At 42.5% G+C, this 18,883-nt stretch overlaps 1 protein-coding gene across 3 annotated transcripts in view; it reads right to left on the reverse strand.

The window, feature by feature from the left end:
- Positions 1–18,883, reverse strand: part of Mettl8 (methyltransferase like 8) — a 91,828-nt gene that overhangs the window by 41,873 nt on the left and 31,072 nt on the right. For all 3 annotated transcript variants that reach the window (NM_001110512.2, NM_145524.3, XM_006499196.3), the window contains exon 2: positions 11,787–11,941. In NM_001110512.2, coding sequence (NP_001103982.1) covers positions 11,787–11,929 — 143 coding nt within the window. In that variant the 5' untranslated portion in view covers positions 11,930–11,941. The remainder of the gene's footprint in view (positions 1–11,786; positions 11,942–18,883) is intronic.

The raw sequence follows: 18,883 nt of genomic DNA on the forward strand, positions 1-18,883 counted from the left end.
AGGTGTCAATTGCAACCAACCACGCATAACTAAAGCTGGAAGGGGAGGAGATGACTACTGCGTTCTCCATCCACAGAGCCTTTTTTACTGATTAGAGCAACCTAAAGTCCATCCGTGGTGCACATATTGTTTTATTATTTTATTTTATGTATATGAGTACACTGTTGTTGATACACCAGAAGAGGGCATCGGGTCCCATTACCGATGGTTGTGAGCCACCATGTGGTTTGCTGGGAATTGAACTCAGGACCTCTGGAAGAGCAGCCAGTGCTCTTAACCACTGAGCCATCTCTCCAGCCCTCTTCTTTAAATTTTTTATTCGTATGTATGTGTTTGCCACATGTGTAAGCACCGATGGAGGCCAGAAGAGGGTATTGTATTTCCTGGGGCTAGAGTTACAGACAGTTGTGAGCTGATTAGCATGGGTGCTAGAAACTGAACTCAGTCAGATCCTCCAAAAGAGTCTCAAATGCTTTAACTGTTGAGCCATTTCTCTAGTCCCATGCCGCGTGTATCAATAGTAGGTATACACGTGAGTTTTCAAGAAACTGCCACACTCTATTCCAGAGTGGCCGTGTTGCTTTATGTCACCACCAGCAGTATAGAAAGTTCTAGTCCCTCTACATTCTCAGCATACTGGTATGGCTGGTATTTTGAATTTTGGCTATTCTAATGAGTATGAGGTTGTATTTGCATCTTGCTAATTTACATTTCTCTGATGACTAGTTTTCTGGCCATCTTTCCACGAGCTTATTTCCTGTCTGTGTAGTTTCTTTGGCAAAATGATAAAATTTTTTGTTCATTTTTATTGCTTTGATTATTATTAAACTTTGAGAACTATAAAAACATATTCTGCCAGGTGTGGTGGCACACACCTTTAATCCCAGCACTCAGGAGGCAGAGGCAGGTGGATTTCTGAGTTCGAGGCCAGCCTGGTCTACAAAATGAGTTCCAGGACAGCCAGGGCTATACAGAGAAACCCTGTCTTGAAAAAAAAAAAATCTGATCACAAATTCATCACAATCAATAAAAAGGAATAAACTATTGATACATTCATCAGCATGGGTAAACTTGAGACTAGCTATGCTGAGTAAGCAGGCATGTGTGACTCCTTACAGAAAATATTAGAAGGTATAAATTAACTCTCAAGACATTTTGCATTCCTCTCTCCTCTCTTTTTCCTTGTTTTGTAGGTAAATTTTCCTATATTTCAAAGACCTTTTCATCTCTCCGTGTGACTTTATTTCAGAGTCTGGCTCTGTGGCTCTTCTCCATTTCTCTGTAGCCTGAGGAGTGAGGAGGAGTGGGAGAGGGGAGGCGGGCTCACTGAATACCACTGAGTACCAGGCGGTATTCAGGAGGGTCTCTGCCTGCTTCTTCCCTCGGTGGGTCAAGTGATCTTTAAGCAGCTGAGCACTGCACTGCACCACTCTTGGTGTCCTCTATGGAGTCAAAAGGCAGCAACCCCCAACACTGCAGCCCAAGAACTGGCGAGCCCTATCTCCAATAGTTCCAGGGAATCTCTACATAAGGCTGACAATCTCACTGAGAGTGCATTTCCCACTCTAACATTGATCTGTCTTCACTGCCTCTGAGTAGGTGTTTGAAGGCTTTGGTGGTCAGGGCAGAGGTATCACCTCAACTCAGGACTGCCTGTCCCGAATGCAAACTCCACTCTAAATCTTTCCAATTGCTAGCTGTCCTGGTGATGCTGTCAGCAACTTTTTTGGGAGGTTGGGGGTGGGGTGGTAGTAACACCAGGAATCTGAGAAGAGGAGGTGCTACCTTCTGCTTGTGTATCCCCCAGCCCCTTTGACTTCTTTGGGGTTGACCTGGATGAGACAGGCAGCTGTGAGTACGTATCCCTGTAAGTACAGCATAGGAGGGAAGCTACACCTTGGCCTTCTCCAAGCGGACATCTGAACAGCCATCCTACTGCTCATTTTTAAGGGTTCATGTGAGTCCTGTGCTATGCCTCTGTGCCTAGTTAGGTTATGCTATGCTCCATCTCTAAAAGAGTATCTTCTGAGCTTTGCATTGCTCAGTTCAGCTCAGGGCCCTGAAAAGGATGGGCTCTGGTGAGGTCAAAAATACTCCTGCAATAAGTTATAAGTTTCTTCTCAAGGATCCAGGCAAGCTCTGCCAATGCCTGCTGAGTACCAGGAAGAAGTCTTGTAGTCTGCCGGTCAACTGTCCTGCCCAGGATGGCTTCTCAGGGATATAGGTGACTCCAATACCACTGAGTCATGTAAGAGCTGATAAGTTAGAACTTCCTCAGCCCCTAGTTTTCTGTCTGTATGGTCTTTTGAGGATGGCTGTTGGCATAGTTCTGCTTGTTTTGTTTTGTTTTTACTAATTCTCACCCATTGAAGGAATGGGTTGAAGAAGGAATACTTTATTTCTCAGTTTCACTTCATCTTCTTTACCTGGAAGGCCCTTGTGTATCTATGAAATAGATGATGTCCAGCGTGGAGCATGGATCTGTACACAGACTATAGTGAGGATAAGGGACATCCCATGTGCTGTAATGGTTAAATTTTGGGTATCCAAAGAAGAGCCATACTGATTTTCCTAAATATTTCTTCCCTGTGGTAGTTGGCCTCCACAAACTCCTGTGTTTGAATGCTTGGCCCACAGGAAGTGGTACTATTAAGAGGTGTGGCCTTGTTGGAGGAAGTGTGTCATTGTGGAGTTGGGCTTTGAGATCTCCTATGCTCAAGCTACACCCAGTGTGGTATACAGTCCCCTTCTGCTGCCTATGGATCAAGATATAGAACTCTTAGCCCCTTGTCCAGCACCATGTCTGCCTGGATGCTACCATACTTCCTACGATGATGATAATGGACTGAATCTCTGAAACTGTAAGCCAGACCCAATTTTTCTTTAAGGGAGTTGCCTTGACCATGATGTTGATTCACAGCAATAAAAGCTTAAGACATCCCCCCTGCTCTTTCTTATGGTACTGGGAATTGAACCCAGGCCTCAAGTGAACTAGGCAGGCATTCAACCAAGTCCCTCAATATTCTTTTTTTTACATCATTCTGTTCAAGGTATGAGACATGTCATGTGACTGAGCAGATCTGAGTACTTCAAAAACAAGGGACTGGGGGCCAGGGGACTAGGGTCTCAGGGGTTAAAAGCACTGGTTGCTCTTCCTGAGGACCTGAGTTTGGTTCCCAGCACCCATACGGGGGCTCACAACTGTCTATAACTCCAGTTCTTGGAGATCCAACACCCTCTTCTGACCTCCATGGACATCAGGAGTGTGGTGTGCAGATATACAAGCAGGCAAACACTCATACACATCAAATAAAACAAATCAGAAAGAAAGGAAGGAAGGAAGGAAGGAAGGAAAAGAAGGGGGCTGGAGAGATGGCTCAGCGGGTAAGAGCACTGACTGCTCTTCCAAAGGTCCTGAGTTCAAATTACAGCAACCACATAGTGGCTCACAACCATTCATAATGAGATCTGACACCCTCTTCTGGTGCATCTGAAGTCAGCTACAGTGTACTTAGGTATAATAATAAATAAATCTGAGAGAGAGAAAGAGAGAGTGTGAGGGTGGAGAAATGGAGGGAGGGAGAGAGAAGGAAAAGAAAAGGAAAGGACACCTTTAGTCCCAGCACTCAGGAGGCAGAGGCAGGTGGATTTCTGAGTTTGAGGCGAGCCTGGTTTACAAAGTGAGTTCCAGGACAACCAGGGCTATACAGAGAAACCCTGTCTCAAAAAACCAAAAAGAAAAAGAAAAAAAAAGAAAAGGAAAGGAGAGGAAAAGGAAAGGAGAGGAAAAGGAAAGGAAAGGAAAGGAAAGGAAAGGGAAAGGGAAAGGGAAAGGGAAAGGGAAAGGGAAAAGGAAAAGGAAAAGGAAAGAAAGGGAAAGGGAAAGGGAAAAGGAAAGGGAAAAGGAAAGGACAGGAAAAGGAAAGAAAAAGAAAAAGGAAAAGGAAAAAAGGAAAGGAAAGGAAGGAAAGGAAAGGAAAAGAAAGGGGAAAGGAAAAGAAAGGGAAAGGGAAAGGGAAAGGGAAAAGGAAAGGAAAGGAAAGGGAAAGGACAGGAAAAGGAAAGAAAAAGGAAAAGGAAAAGGAAAAGGAAAAAAAGGAAAGGAAAGGAAAGGAAAGGAAAGGAAAGGAAAGGAAAAGAAAGGGGAAAGGAAAGGAAAGGACAAGAAAAGGAAAGGAGAGGAAAAGGAAAGGAAAGGAAAGGAAAGGAAAGGAAAGGAAAGGAAAGGAAAGGAAAGGAAAGGGAAAAGGAAAGGAAAAGAAAGGGAAAAGGAAAGGAAAAGAAAGGGAAAAGGAAAGGAAAAGAAAGGGAAAAGGAAAGGAAAAGAAAGGGAAAAGGAAAGGAAAAGAAAGGGAAAAGGAAAGGAAAAGAAAGGGAAAAGGAAAGGAAAAGAAAGGGAAAAGGAAAGGAAAGGAAAAGAAAAGGAAAGGAGAGGAAAAGGAAAGGAGAGGAAAAGGAAAAGGAAAAGAAAGGAAAAGGGAAAGGGAAAGGGAAAGGGAAAGGGAAAGGGAAAGGAAAGGAAAAGGAAAGGAAAGGGAAAAGAAAAGAAAAGTCTCTTTAGCATGTCTCATCCTTCAAAACTCAGGTAAAAGTCTAACCACTCATATCAAGTGGGCTCTGCACTGGGTTAATCACCAGATAGTGACATTCCTTTTTCTTGTTTACTTATAATTGTGCATCTCAATTCTTCACCTGATAGTGGCCATAAGGATGCCTTTAGTGAGTTCTAGTCAGAGTTGCTAAGAGCTGTCCTTGAATCATTTTCTTTAAACAAAGGAGGTCCATGATGGAACCTGCTCACATAGCTGAACAGGGACAGACACGGGGTATGAAGTCAGATCTCCTAGACTCTGAAGTCCACTGGACAGGGATGGAGTTGGGACAGGAATTTAGACCTCTTGGACTCTGAAGCCCACCTTTAGCCACTACATTAATTTTCAGCCTAGTAAACTTCTGATAGCCAGGGACTGGATCTTCCAATTTCTACAATGCATTTATTACTAGGACACGGTTACTGGGTACCCAGTATACAAAGATAACTGCTATGAAACAGATCTAAGTCCTTTTCTGCAAAATCATGGTCTAATAATAGCTATGAAAACAGCTGTATAAATAAAGTCTACATAAATCATAATACTGAGAGCTAATTCTTAGGTAGCATATTTCTTATTTAGTATACAAACAGTGATGTTTTATATTATATGTAATCATTTAATCCTTACAATCCCTGATAGGTACATTATTATCCTATTATTATTACATTATTATCCTATCTCACAGATAAAAAAACCGAGCAAGGGATGGATTAAGCAGCTTCTCAAAGTTAGGAAACCATTGAGTCTGTGCTCTCCATGTCCAGACAGTGTCTCTTGTGGTAAGTCATGCTAGAGGAGATATGCACTATTAACTGTATTGAAGATCTAAGGATAGAACACAGTATGGACTCAGACAGTAAATACGATGACTACATAAGGAAGATTATATACTGAAGAAGAACTCATGCCATCTTCTGATCCTGGAAATGGTCCATTTTCCCATGATTTATGTAACAGGCCATGTTGCAACATCCAGGTCTTACCTTGAGTCTCCAGAGAATGACTTAGCTCTGTGTTTTCTTAGCTAAAGGTCACAACCCTTTGGGGAGTCATAAAGTCAATTTTGCTAGTCTAACATTTAGAAATAGAAACAGGGAAAAAAAAACCCAAATAAACCAGAAAGCATGGGTGCACACACAGCTCACATGGTGAAAACTAACTATTCTACTCTCAGTTCTATTTTATATGTGCATAGACTGTCTACACATGCTGATCCATGCAATAAACTGTATTTTTCTAGAAACATCATTTTAAGAAATCAAATGTGTCAAAACAATAAACACATTCTGAAAAAAAATAAGGAGGAAAACGAGTGATTTTGGACAGAACTGTGGACTTACAGGGAAAAAAAAAAGAATAAACTTATAAATCTGCTGTAAATCAAAACCCAAATTGAGTGTGGTGGTGCTAACCAGTCTGTAATGTGGCACTCGCATGCTGAAGCAGAGACAGCACTTGAGGCTGGTCTGTGCTTCACAGTGAGACTGTCTCAAGAAGGCCAAAATGACAGTAACAATAATAAATGCTGAAAGTCACATATATTGACTGGTTGTGTGTGTGTGTGTGTGTGTATGTGTATGTGAGTGTGGTATATATGAATTGTACGTGTGTGAGTGTGTCTGTGTGTGTGTGCGTGTGTGTTGTATATGAAGTATATGTGTGTGATTGTCTGTGTATGTGTATTTAGGGGGTGTGAGTGTGTGTATGTGTGTGCATGTGTGCTTGTAAGAGTGTGTGTGTGCCATATGTAAGTGTATGTGTGTATATGTGGTATGTGTATATGTGGTGTGTGTATGAGGTGTATATGTGTGTTTGTGTGTTTGCGGGTGTGAATGTGTGAGAGGGGTGGTGTAGAGCATCCAGAGCACAGCTTGCAGAAGTTGATTCTCTCCGTCTTCCGTGCGGGGCCTGGCAATTGGATTCAGGTTGCCAGGCTTGGTGGGAAGTGTCTTAACCCACTGAGCCATCTCACCAGCCCAATAATACACTTTAGAAATAAAAAGGAAAGGAAGGAAGGAAACAGATGGCAGAGGCTATGCAGAGGGCTGAGGGCAGCAGTGGCCTTCACTGCTCCTTGGGGCAGGCCATTCTTACTGCTGTCACAGGCACTCCAGTGCAGCCTGGACCCCCACGGAAGCACATTATGGACAAAGAAAGCTATCTAGATGTGAGCCCCAACAAGCGTCTTGACTCCCAGAGCGTGTGAGAAGGGGAGGAGGAAAGAAGGGATGTCCTGGGTCTCATCTACTTCCTCCAACCGTCCGTCCACCTTGGTGGTTTATTTTTGTTTTGTTTTTTGGAGATAAGGTAGCCCAGGCTGGCCTGTATTCACAGCAAGCCACCTGCCTCAGCCTCTTGGGTGCTGAGATTATGCAAGTGCATCACTGTGCCTGTGTCTTCACCTTTTAAATACTAAATTTCACGTTAAAACATCACATAAACAAGGTTCTCTTGCAGAGGGCGAGTTGTCCAGGCACCGGACTAGATTTAGAGCTGCTACCCTGGCTGCTAGTAGCATTCCTAGATGCTTTTCATTTGGAACACCCTGGACCATCTCTGTAGCTGAGAGCAACAGAACTCTCTAGTCCTTCAAAGCCCTAAGCCTCCCAGGACCAAATGATGATGGATTTCCAAGAGTCCTTGATGAGGCAGAATGTAAGTCAGCGAGCAAGAATCCTGTGCAGCTGGACAGCGGCCGCAGATGCAAGGACAACAGACAGAGTAGTTGGGGACTTAGCCAGCAAGGGAGTCCTCTGGAGCATTCATGGTCTAGCAAGGCACCCGTGCTCTCTAAGGCTATGTACCAGACATCGAAAGTGACAGTCAAGGCAGTTTAACTTGTCTTTTATAAATTGTGAAGAAATATAATATCACGAAGCAACCCGTAATTTCAAGTTTTCTACTTAATGCAATTTTTTTAAGTGAGAAAAGTTAAGTGTGTCGCTCACACCTGTAACCTTGGTACTGAGAAGGCCGAGGCAGGAAGATTGCTCATGAGTCTGAGGCCGGCATGGGCTACACAGTCAGTTCTAGGACAGCTTGGGTTATAATGTGAAAACGTATCTCACCCTCCTCAATAAAATTAAATGAAAAAACCAAAACCAAAATCAAACCAAAACCAAAAAACAAAACAAAACAAAACAAAACCCTGTAAGTAAAAAGAATCTTGTAATTCCAGCATTGGGGAAGGTGCTGGCAGGAGGGTTTGCAGTTTGTAACCAACTAGATCTACATAAGAAGACCGGGTCTTAGAAAAACAGAACAAAACAAGCAAAACAAGTTTAAAAAAAAAACAAAAAAACATTTTTTTAAATACGTTTTTCCATTTAACTCAAAATACCCAACATATTAATCAGTTTAAAATGAAATTCAATATAAAACGAGATCATTTACCTTTTATTTTGTGCTAACTTTTCAAACTCTTACAGCACATCTGTGCATGAGTGCTTGCCTGTGTGTGTGCATATACATGCAACTTGTGGAGGCCAAAGGACAAACTCAGCTGTCATTCCTAAGGGGTCATCCATCTTGCTTTTTGAGGTAGAGTCTCTCTCAATGGCCAGTGAGCCCTAGGGTTCACTGAGTCATCTTTGCTGGTTGGTCCTGAGCCAGGAATCTGCTTGTCTCCCCCTCCTCAGCCCTGGGATCACAAGCATGTGACACCACAGCCAGCTTCGGTTTTTCTCTCCAGGTGTATCTTGGGGATAGATCTCAGGTCCCCAGGCCTGTGTGGCAAGCTCCAAGTCATCTCCTAAGCCCTTCCAGCACACCCAAGCCTAGACGACCCACGCCCAGTGTTCTGTAACCATGCGTGGTTATTACCTTTGTCACTGCATAACGCAGGGCTAATTAGAAAACCACTGCATTCCTAAGAAGCACCCAAACTGCATTCCCACCTCTACAGACCCTGCTCCATAGACCTCGGACAAACAGAAGGACCGGAATGAAGGACTCCCAGGAAGGACAAGGAGCCCCTCACTCTGGGATCCTGTTTAAGTCTCTTGATTAGAACTTCCAAACCACCTGCAAAGAACTACAATCTCTTTTCTAAACAAAAAACAAAAACCAAAAATATTATAAACAAGATTATGAACCATATTTATAGTAAAAGCATATGCCTGCATCTGCCATGGACTATGGATAATAAGAATGATTTTAACTACGGATAGTATTAAATATTTATTAATGATATTTTTAGGGTATGAAAGGATATGAATATAAAAGTTGAACAATTTTTATGTATTATTAGATTCTCAAAATAATATTATTAATATATTTGATGTATAAAATGAATTTAAATAATAAAAGATTTTAAGAAAAAGAAGAAAGAATGCTTTTAACTTTTAAAAAAATGTTACTATATTTTGAAAGTTATCTTTAAGTTGTGTTTGTGTACTTCCATGTATACCACGGTGTGGGTAAGGAGGTCAGAGGACAACTTATGGCAGCTCTTTCTCTCCACCATGTGGGTCCCAGGACTGAACTCATGTCGCCAGGCTTGGCACAGCACCTTTGCTAAGCTGTCTCTCCAGCCTCTCATGTACCCCATGAAGCACACCTTATAATTTTATTTACTAAAAAAAGTTCTTTAGATAAAATAAATGTAACAAAAATAATTTAAAAAGAAGCAAAAGAAAACAAGTGTAACAAAACAAGATATTTTAATCTTGTAAATCCCCTGAACAATGTAGCTTTAAAAGCCATCAAGGCATATGTATGTGTGTTTGTACATATGTATGTGTATGTATGTATATATATGTATATCTTGTCAAAACACTGAAGACAGAAGGCAACACTCACCTCAGGTGTATACAACCACTTTTTTCTTAAGGCTAGAACATTCTTTCTAACCCTCTCCTGCTCTCTTCCTCTGAAAATATTTTAATCTCAGCATGTATCATCATCATCATCATCACCTATAATTTATTTATTTTGAGACCGAGTCTTGCTATGTAGCTCTGGCTGTCCTGGTTCTCACTGTATAGACAAGGCTGGCCTCAAATTCAAGTCTTGCCTCTGCTTCTCAAATTCCAGGGTGAAAAGTGTGGGCCATTACATCCACCCCTAGCATGTATTATAATTATTCTTCACAAGTCCCTCACTTTCCTTAATAAACATTGACTTTGCTTCGTACTCACTGGTCCTGAAATCTTTCCTGTGATGTGCGCCAAGACCATGAGCTCCCCTTGGCAGGCAGGCGTCTCTGACGAGAGCTCAGGCCGTACAGCAGGCAATGCGGTGAGCTGAGTCTCCCTCCCTCGGGAGTCGCCTTGGATACATCTTCAGCCCCGCGGCACACATCACCTTCTTCCTAGCAGAGGGATCTGTATTCCAGGCATTTTAATGGATTCTTGAATCTTGGCTATGGTCAAGCATAGTATTTGGACATTTGAAATGGAATGTCCTCTAAAAGCTTATCGAAAATATCTATACAATCTTTTTCTAAAAAATAAACTATGACTTTACCTATTTCTATCAGTGACCTAAGTTCAAAACTTCAAAATCAAATTCCTCCATTTCCTTTATCCTGCCAACTTCTCTTTATTCTTCCTTCATAGTCTTTTTCATTGGCCCTTTGCTGCTGCTAATCTGTCCAGAGTACTGTCAGCAAATCCAGCCTCTACAACGTCATCCCTCCTTAGTGACTCTACGGTGCCTGGATGTCAGCTCTGGCCCCAGCACCACAAGGAAACTTGCTCTCACCCGACCTCTCTCCTCTACCATTCCAACCTTATCTTTCACAGATCTTCTGAAGATCCAAAGAATACCCCGAAACAAAATATTATTTACCATTTCCTGAAAATGCCTTATATATCCTCATCTGTGCTGTTTTATGTTTGTACCCAGCTATGCTATAAGTATCAACAAAAACTTTTGGTGGGGTGGGAGGGAGTTTGGCTGGGGGCTGGAGACAGTCTTATTCTGTAGCTCTAGCTAGCCTAGTACTTGCTATGTAGAGCAGGCTTGCCTTAGAGATCCATTTGCCTCTACCTCCTGAGTGCTGAGATTAAAGGCTTGTACCACTACACCTGGCTCTCAACAAATACTTTTGTGTTAGGCACTGCCCCAAGTACTGATGGCAAAATAAATAACCCTAATTTTAGATGTTCTCAATTTACAAACTCTTCCTAGCTAAGCTGTACAGGTGGCTTACCCTGTAATCCCAATTTTTGGGAGGAGGGAAAAAGTAGGTCAATGGGTCAAGGTCACATCCTCCTCTGCTACAGAGAGAGCCCAAGGCCTGCCGGAGATACAGGAAACTGTCTTGAAACAACAATGTTCCTTTCTGATACCCACTTTGGAAGCAGCTTCTCATGACTGAGTTGTTTTTCATATGGCAAGTGGTCTATAGCACTCTGCCCTTTGAACTTCAGGCTTCATGTTGACATTTTTTTGCCTTTTATAGACATCTATCCTCCCAAATAACAGGGATTTCTTCAAAGCATTCATTAGGGTCCCACTGAAAGGCAAAGGGTACAGAATGTGCACATGACGCACACCTGTGGAGCACCAGGAAGGCTGGCCCAGTGGATGTCGGCTGTAACACAAGCTACTTAAAGAGGCTGAGGCTGGAGATGACAAATTCAACCAACAGGGCCACACAGAGGAGGCCCCCATTTAGAGAAGAGCCTGTTGGCCATCACTCCATTACCTGGTGGTAGCCTGGCCAGGCAGGGGCGGGGACCTTGGCATAAAGGATACAAAGGCTGCTGGATATACTAGGGAACGTCTCTTTTCAATTCCATTTGCAAAGAAGTTCAGAACACGTAAGTCAGTGTTGGTTACACAGGCTTTCGGACTTTTACAACCTCACTTAATATCATCAACTTGAAAAAAAAATCCTTTCTCAAAGGGTGTGGTGGTATAAGCCTTTGATCCCAACACTCAGGAATCAGAAAATGGCCTGGTCTATATAGTGAGTTCTAGGACAGCCAGGGCTACAAAGAAGAGTCTGTCTTAAAAAAAAAAAATCCTTCCTTGGTCATAATGGGAAAAAGACACCTAAAGAGTATAAATAATATCAAATTCCCACGTCTTGCTGCTCAGTCTGATGATCTGAGTTGGGTCTTTAGAACCCACATGGTGGACGAGGAGAAAAGACTCCCGAAACTTGTCCTCTGGCCTCCATTCGTGCTCTGTGGTCCTGTTTCACAAATAAATACATGAATAGGGGAGTGGGGGGAAACTCACCACATGTTGTGTTCAAAAACTTTGGCGGGGTCAGTTAAAATCCTCGACCCCAGAGGGGCTACCGGGTGGACGCCACTCTGGCATCGGTGTGGTACCTTCCCCTGCCTCAGTCGGCAAATGCAACTTCTCCAAATCACATTCATCCTAAGCAGGACCTGCAAAGTCACAAACAGCTAATTAACTACTCAACAAGCATTCAAATAGTTTGCCAAAACCAGGCAAAGACACAACGAGAAAAAGAAAGCTATAGATGAATTTCTTTGAATGTATATGTAAAATTTTTCAATAAAATACCTGCAAACCAAATTTAGAGACATAATAAGATTAAACATTATGAACAAGTGGGCTTCATCCATGAAAGGAAAGGTTGGCTCAATATATGTAAATATATAAAAGTAATACAGCATATAAATATATATATATATATATATATCACATAATTCATTCAGTTGATGCTGAAAAGGCATTTGACAAATTCCAATATGTGTTTACAAGGAAAGTACTGGAGACTTTAGGAATAGAAGCAGCATGCTTCAAAATAATAAAGCTATACACAACAAATCTACAGCCACCATTCCAGGGACAAGCTGAGGCCATTTCCTCTAAAATCAGGAATGGGACCATTTGATAGAGTGCTCAAAGTTTAAGCTGTAGCAATTAGACAAGACAAAGGCATAAAATGATAAAAACAGGAAAGAAAGAAGTCAAACTATCTTGCTAGCAGACAACATGATTTTTTAGTTAAAAGACACTATTGGGTCCCCTAAAAAACCCCAGACCCAATAAACACCTACATAAAGTTGCAGGATAGATTCCATGTATAGCAAGAATGTACTCTCAGAGAAAGAAGTTAGGAAAAAAGATTCAAAATGCATCCCCACCCCCAGATTAAGTATTTAGGAATATGTCTAGTCAAGGAAAAAGTCTTCTACAGACTACGTCTAAAAAAGGAAATCACAGAGCTACTAAACAACGGGAAACCCTCTGTGCTCCTGGATCAGTAGTCTACGCATGTGGACTTTTCAATAGTTGGTGTACTGTTGCAAATATATTTATTTTCCCATACAACACACGCACTTCAGTTCTAGCTCAAGAGAAGAATCATGAGTTGAAGCTGGTGTTGATAATCTAGAATTTAAAGGTTATTGCACTGTAAGTGTGTTCTGGTAAACACAGCGCTCTCAAGTCTTTATGGAAACGTGTTCACAGGGAGCCTCCTGTGTCAGTGCTGCTGCTGTCTGGTGGCTCAGCTGTTCCTCATGGCACTCAGCCTACTGCTGTAACCAGTTGGGAGAAACCGGCTCTGGGTAACACGTATGGGACAGGCATCGAGGGCTATCAGAGGTGCTACTCGACATAAAACCACGCTGTAGTAAACACCCTTTACTATCCTGCTCAAAACGAACTGCAGAATGTCAAAAACATCTCACTACACTTTCACAAAAAAAAAAAATTAATTAATTAATTAAAATAAAATAAAAAAATCAAGATTTTTCCTGTTGGGGTTTTAATAAAAGAGCTTGGTTGGGCATTAAAAGGCTCCACCAGTGAGCAACAGCCACTGCCCACCCCAGCTCCTTGTTTGTCCCTTCTCCTGGATGCAGCTCTGCTGCCTTTACCCTGCTGTGTCTTTGTTCTTTTTCCAGTCAGTGCCCCACACAACACCAGCAGCACTCTACCTACAGAACTATCTTTAGACCTTTCCACATTATCTATTCATACAATGTCCTGCATGCTGGAGAGCAGAGACTGATTACACCCACAGAGACAGGCAATATGCTCAAAATGTAAAATGATGCAAACAATTCAAATGATCACATGATTCTAATCACTGTTCAAAAAAAGGGAAGGAAAGCAAAGTCCCTCTCACTTAAATGACCACAGATAAAACGACATAACCAGACCGGCTATGAACAGAATGTCAGGCCTGTGCTTTGACGGCCGCTGGACAGTGGACAGAGCTCTGCGTGGTCAGGGCCTAAGCAAGTGGCGATTTCCTTGTTTAGGCAGTTACTTCTATAACCGACTACACAGAAATCTATCTCTTTCATTTCTTTATCATATTTAATAGCCACATCTGGCGCTATACTACTATCTAATCTCCTTAATTAGATAAATATCTAATAAATCTAGCAGAAACACAGAAAATCTTTTAAATACATAATTTTAATATATTTAAAGTTCTCAAATTAAACTGCAAGCTTCTAGAAGCAGGACTGCTATTTGTGGATGGTTTGACTGCATAAAAATGGTACTTTTCTGACATAAAGGAATGAAAGCTGAGATGCTACCACAGACCTCATAAATACTGGAAAACTAAAATATATTACAGACAATTCTTTACTCATTTATTTATGGGATATATAACTTTGAAAAACAACTTACCTATAATAACTTTCTAAAACATCACAAGAAAAAAAATCTAAGCAGGCCTAAACTTAATAATGAGTGCATAATTTCAATTAAAAAATCATGATGACTAACATGTACTTATATATACACACATGCACATCTATGTAAAGAATAAATCAGAAAATTCGAGTGTTGGCAAGGATATGAGGAAACTGGAAACCTCACACACTGCTGATAGGATGTAAAATGATGCAGCTGCTATGGAAACAGTACAGTGAACTTCCCAAAAATGAGACCCGGAGCCAGCAATTCCATTTTGGGGTATATATCCAGAAGGAATGAGAGCAGGGAGGGACCGGAAAAGACGTCTGTACGCTCAGATTCACAGTGGCAAAGTAGACAGTGATGCGATCTCTGAAGGAGGAATAAGGCACACCCGGCACAGGAGTTGGACACAGGCTACAATAGGGAAGAGCTTTAAAGACATTCGAGCAAAGTGAAACAGGACAGCCACAGAAGGACACACGCTATACACACACGTGCGCACGCGCGCACACACATACACACACATACCCACACACACACACACGCACAGGCACACACGTTCGCACGCACACACACGGGCTGCACTGTTCATTTTAGAGGAGGTTCTTAGAGTAATAAAAATCCATATTGTCAGAAAGCAGAGTGGTGCTGGCCTGAGGGGAGGCTAGGGGGTCAGAACGTCTCGTGGGCACAGGTCAGACCATAGAGCATGCAGTGATCTCAGGGAGAACACATCAACCTGTACGCAGGATGAGCACATCTAGAGAACTAAGGTACAACACGGGTTTTTAAAGTTTATGTTCTTATGTATGGAAATGGCATGATCAGATTCAATACTTTATATGCTAACCTAAATTTTAACTTTAAAAAGCACATGTTCACACACACACACACACACACACACACAAAGAGTAACTACGTAAGACTTCACTACATACATGCAATGATATAGAAATGTTTTGCTGCACATCTTACAGATACAATTTTAAAAGGAAGCTAGCCAAATATGGTGGCCTATATGTCACTGTACTTGCCTATATGCCTATAATTCTAGCACTTGGGGCGCTGATGGAAGAGTATCAAAGGTTCAAGGCCAGCCTGGACTACAGAGTGAGGCTATGTCTTCAAAAACCAAAGCAAAACCTACCCCTACCACAGACCAATAGAACAAATGAAATACAAACAATACAGCCAACACAAAACAAACAAAGTCAAGATAAAACAAGCTGGACCAAGGAACGAGGTGCAGTTTCCACTGGGGAAATGAAAAGCCCTCAGATGGATGCTGGCAATACTTCTACAACATGAATGCTTAATGCCAGGAAACCACACACTTGGGAAGGATTAAAAGGCTAAATCTTCTTTTAGGTATATTTTCCCACATTAAAAAACAAAGTTTTCCTACTAAGAGGGTGCAGGTCCACATGGCCTCACTAGAAAACACCAAACATCCAGGGGTGGGGCGTGATGGAGGAAAAAACAACCCAACAGTCACAGCCCTACAGCAGATGAGCACACGCCTCAGCTCCTCTTTTGAGGCTAGCGTCGCTGGGAGAATTAAAATGAATTTGTATGAAAAAAGGACTGAATGTGGCCACATCATTATGGCGCAATTTTCCCACTGATGGTGCCTCCCATTAGATTCTCAGGTTATAAAGAAATTTGCAAGGAATAAAATTTGAGGATATCTACAAGGGAAAGCCTAGGCAAGAGTTTTCTCAGCATTTCTTATTATACTTTAATTGCTGAGGCTGATATAGTCATGAGCTGCATAGCAATATGCTGGTTACAGACAAATTGCATATAGTAGTTTCCCTAAGATTACGGTGGGGGAAAAAGAAAAGATAATAACGTGAAAAAGAAAATTCCTATTGCCTAGTTTTTTAGCACACCTTTCCTACAGGCACATGAACAGAGACGGTTGTTGTACAGGAGCCTGGGCTAGCTGTGCAGGGACACTGTTCATAGGTTGTTTATTATCGAGGTGTACAGGCTGTGACCTACGGCTATACCATCCACACTGGTGTAGTGCGCTCTATCATGTGTATATCATAGCAAATCCTCTATTGCCCTGTTTCTCAGAACGTGTAGCCCCATCGTTACGTGACTACATTTAGCTTGTGGTACTCCTCCCAGTTCAGAGCAGAGAAATATGGCCTCGTCTGAGCTCTGATTAATTCTGCAGCTGGAGATGTGGTTGCATGCCCTCACGTATCGCAGTGTGCCATTTCAAGCCCACATGTTACCACATGGCGTTTCTTTTCCTTCTCCTGTCAGCACCTTGCCATGATCCTTCCTCGTGAATCCTGTAAGGGGCATGGTGAACTGACTGTGACCAAGAGAAAACCCTTCTGAGCTCAGAGCCTAGGCTTCATAGGAGTCATTAAGGAACAGAAACCCAGGAGGGAGAGAATGGTCACACAAGCATCAAGATTGACAGCGTCCCCACCCACAGCAGTGGTTATGCTACCAAGGTCATGGAGGTGTGCAGTGATTAGCCAGCAAGCTTCCTGCCAGCTCTAGGTGTAAGAAGGTGTGGTGGTTTGAATGAGAAAGGCCCCCATAGGGTATATTTGAATGTGTGGTAGCCACAGAGTGGTACTATTTGAAAGGATTAGGAGGTATTCGGCTTTGCCACTGGAGTTGGTAGAGAATTCAAAACCCCACGCCAAGCCGAGAGTGTCTTCCTGCAGATCCAGACTGGAACTCAGCTACTTCTCCAGCTCCATGTCTGCCTGCGTGCTACCATGCTCCCTAACCCGCCATGACAACAGACTAACCCTCTGAAACTGTAGGCCACCCCCCATTAAATATCTTCCTTTAGAAGCGGTGACATAGTCATGGTGTCTTTTCACAGCAATAGAACACTGACTTAGTCAGTGTCTCTCTATGTTAGAATTTGAGGGGGGGAAAAAAAAACAATGTCTGAAATGGCTTGGGTCCCGCACAGATTAGGGCAAGCCGAGGACAAGATAGTTTTGATACCCACTGACCAGTGGCCAACCACTACCACTACTACCACATTAAACTTAGTTACAGAACCAGCCACCCTGATCGGAAGGAAAGCTTGTGGGAAACAGCTTGCTCTGACTCACAACTTTTGCCAAATGCTATGCTCCCTATTGAAATGTATCCCCCTCTTCAGGGATTCATATAACTGCCGACCCATACCAACTACAACACAGTCTACTGGTATAGGTAAAATGTACATAATACACATAAAAATGATTCTCATGTTGTGTGTGTGTGTGTGTTAAGTCCACTGCACACCCATACAAAGGATAGAGTAGAACACTGTATGTCTTCTATCATTCTCTTGAGACAGGGTCTCTCATTGGACAAGAAGCTTACTCGTTTGGGTGGGCTGGCTGGCCAGTAGATTTCTAGGCCACCTCCCCCCGCCCCCCCCCTCTCAGTACTGGGGCTACAAGAACACACAGCCATGCCTGGCTTTTCATGTGGGTGCTTGACAATTCAAGTTTAGGTCCTTAACTTGCACTGCAAGTGCTCTAAGCCACTTGGTCATCTCCCTCCCTGCCGCTTGTTTTTCTGAGGCAAGGTCTCTGTGTGGCCAGTGAGTCCCAGGGATCTACCTGGCGTCACCTCTGCACACTGGGATCACAAGCACAAGCCACCATGCCCAGGTTTTTGGCATGAGTGCGTAGGTCTGAAGTCAGGTTTTCCTGCTTGTATGTCGAGCACTTTAGTGACAGGACCAGCTTCCCAGCATACTTTATTCTTGTTGTGCTGAGGACGCCAACCAGAAGGTGATGAGCCAGGCCGTAAGTCCTTCCTCTATCTGCATTTTCCTCCAGTGCTTACACTGGTGAAGTCAATGTAAGCGTTGTATATACAGTTATACTATACAAGTAAGCGCTGCGTATACAGTTGTTTTACTGTACAACTGAGGGAACAGGGATAAGGAATTAGTCTATATGTGTTCAGTACACATACAGTTTTCCCCCAAAATTTGTTTGTTTTGTTTTTTTGGTCTGGTGTTAAGATATTGAACCAAGGGTCTCACACATTTCAAGCTCTACCACTGAATTTTAGCCACTTCCCTGATCCCCACCACCCTTTAGAAAAAAAATCTTTCTGAGAGGCCTCACCAGTTACTCAGGCTAGACTCTAAATCCCCCAGGAGCCTTCTGAACCGCCAGGCCAACCTTCAAATATTTGTAATCATAAATAGTTCGAACCTCCATTTCCACCAAAGGGTATTATTTTAGGGAAAAAAAATCAATAAAGAACAAAGGAAATCTGTGTTCTGAACTGGAATAACAAATTAAATATACTCATTTATCGCCCAATAAGAACCGATGAAATCGGGGTTGGAGAGATGGCTCAGTGGTTAAGAGCACTGACTGCTCTTCCAGAGGACCTGAGTTCAATTTCCAGCAAGCATATGGTGGCTCACAACCATCTGTAATGGGATCTGATGCTCTCTTCTGGTGTGTCTGAAGACAGCTACAGAATACTCACATACATAAATAAAAATTAAAAAAAAAAGAACAGATGAATCCAATGTAAGTAGTCTAACATAGAAGCCACATTCTACCCTTCCTTCCCTCCCTCCCTCTCTCCCTCCCTCCTTGCTTCCCTCCCTCCCTCTCTCCCTCCTTGCTTCCCTCCCTCCCTCTCTCCCTCGGCTCTACCCTTTTGTGTTAGAACAGCATTTTTTAAATAAATATTTTATTTAT

This window comes from Mus musculus, chromosome 2 (genome assembly GCF_000001635.26).
Source record: "Mus musculus strain C57BL/6J chromosome 2, GRCm38.p6 C57BL/6J".
NCBI lineage: Eukaryota > Metazoa > Chordata > Mammalia > Rodentia > Muridae > Mus > Mus musculus.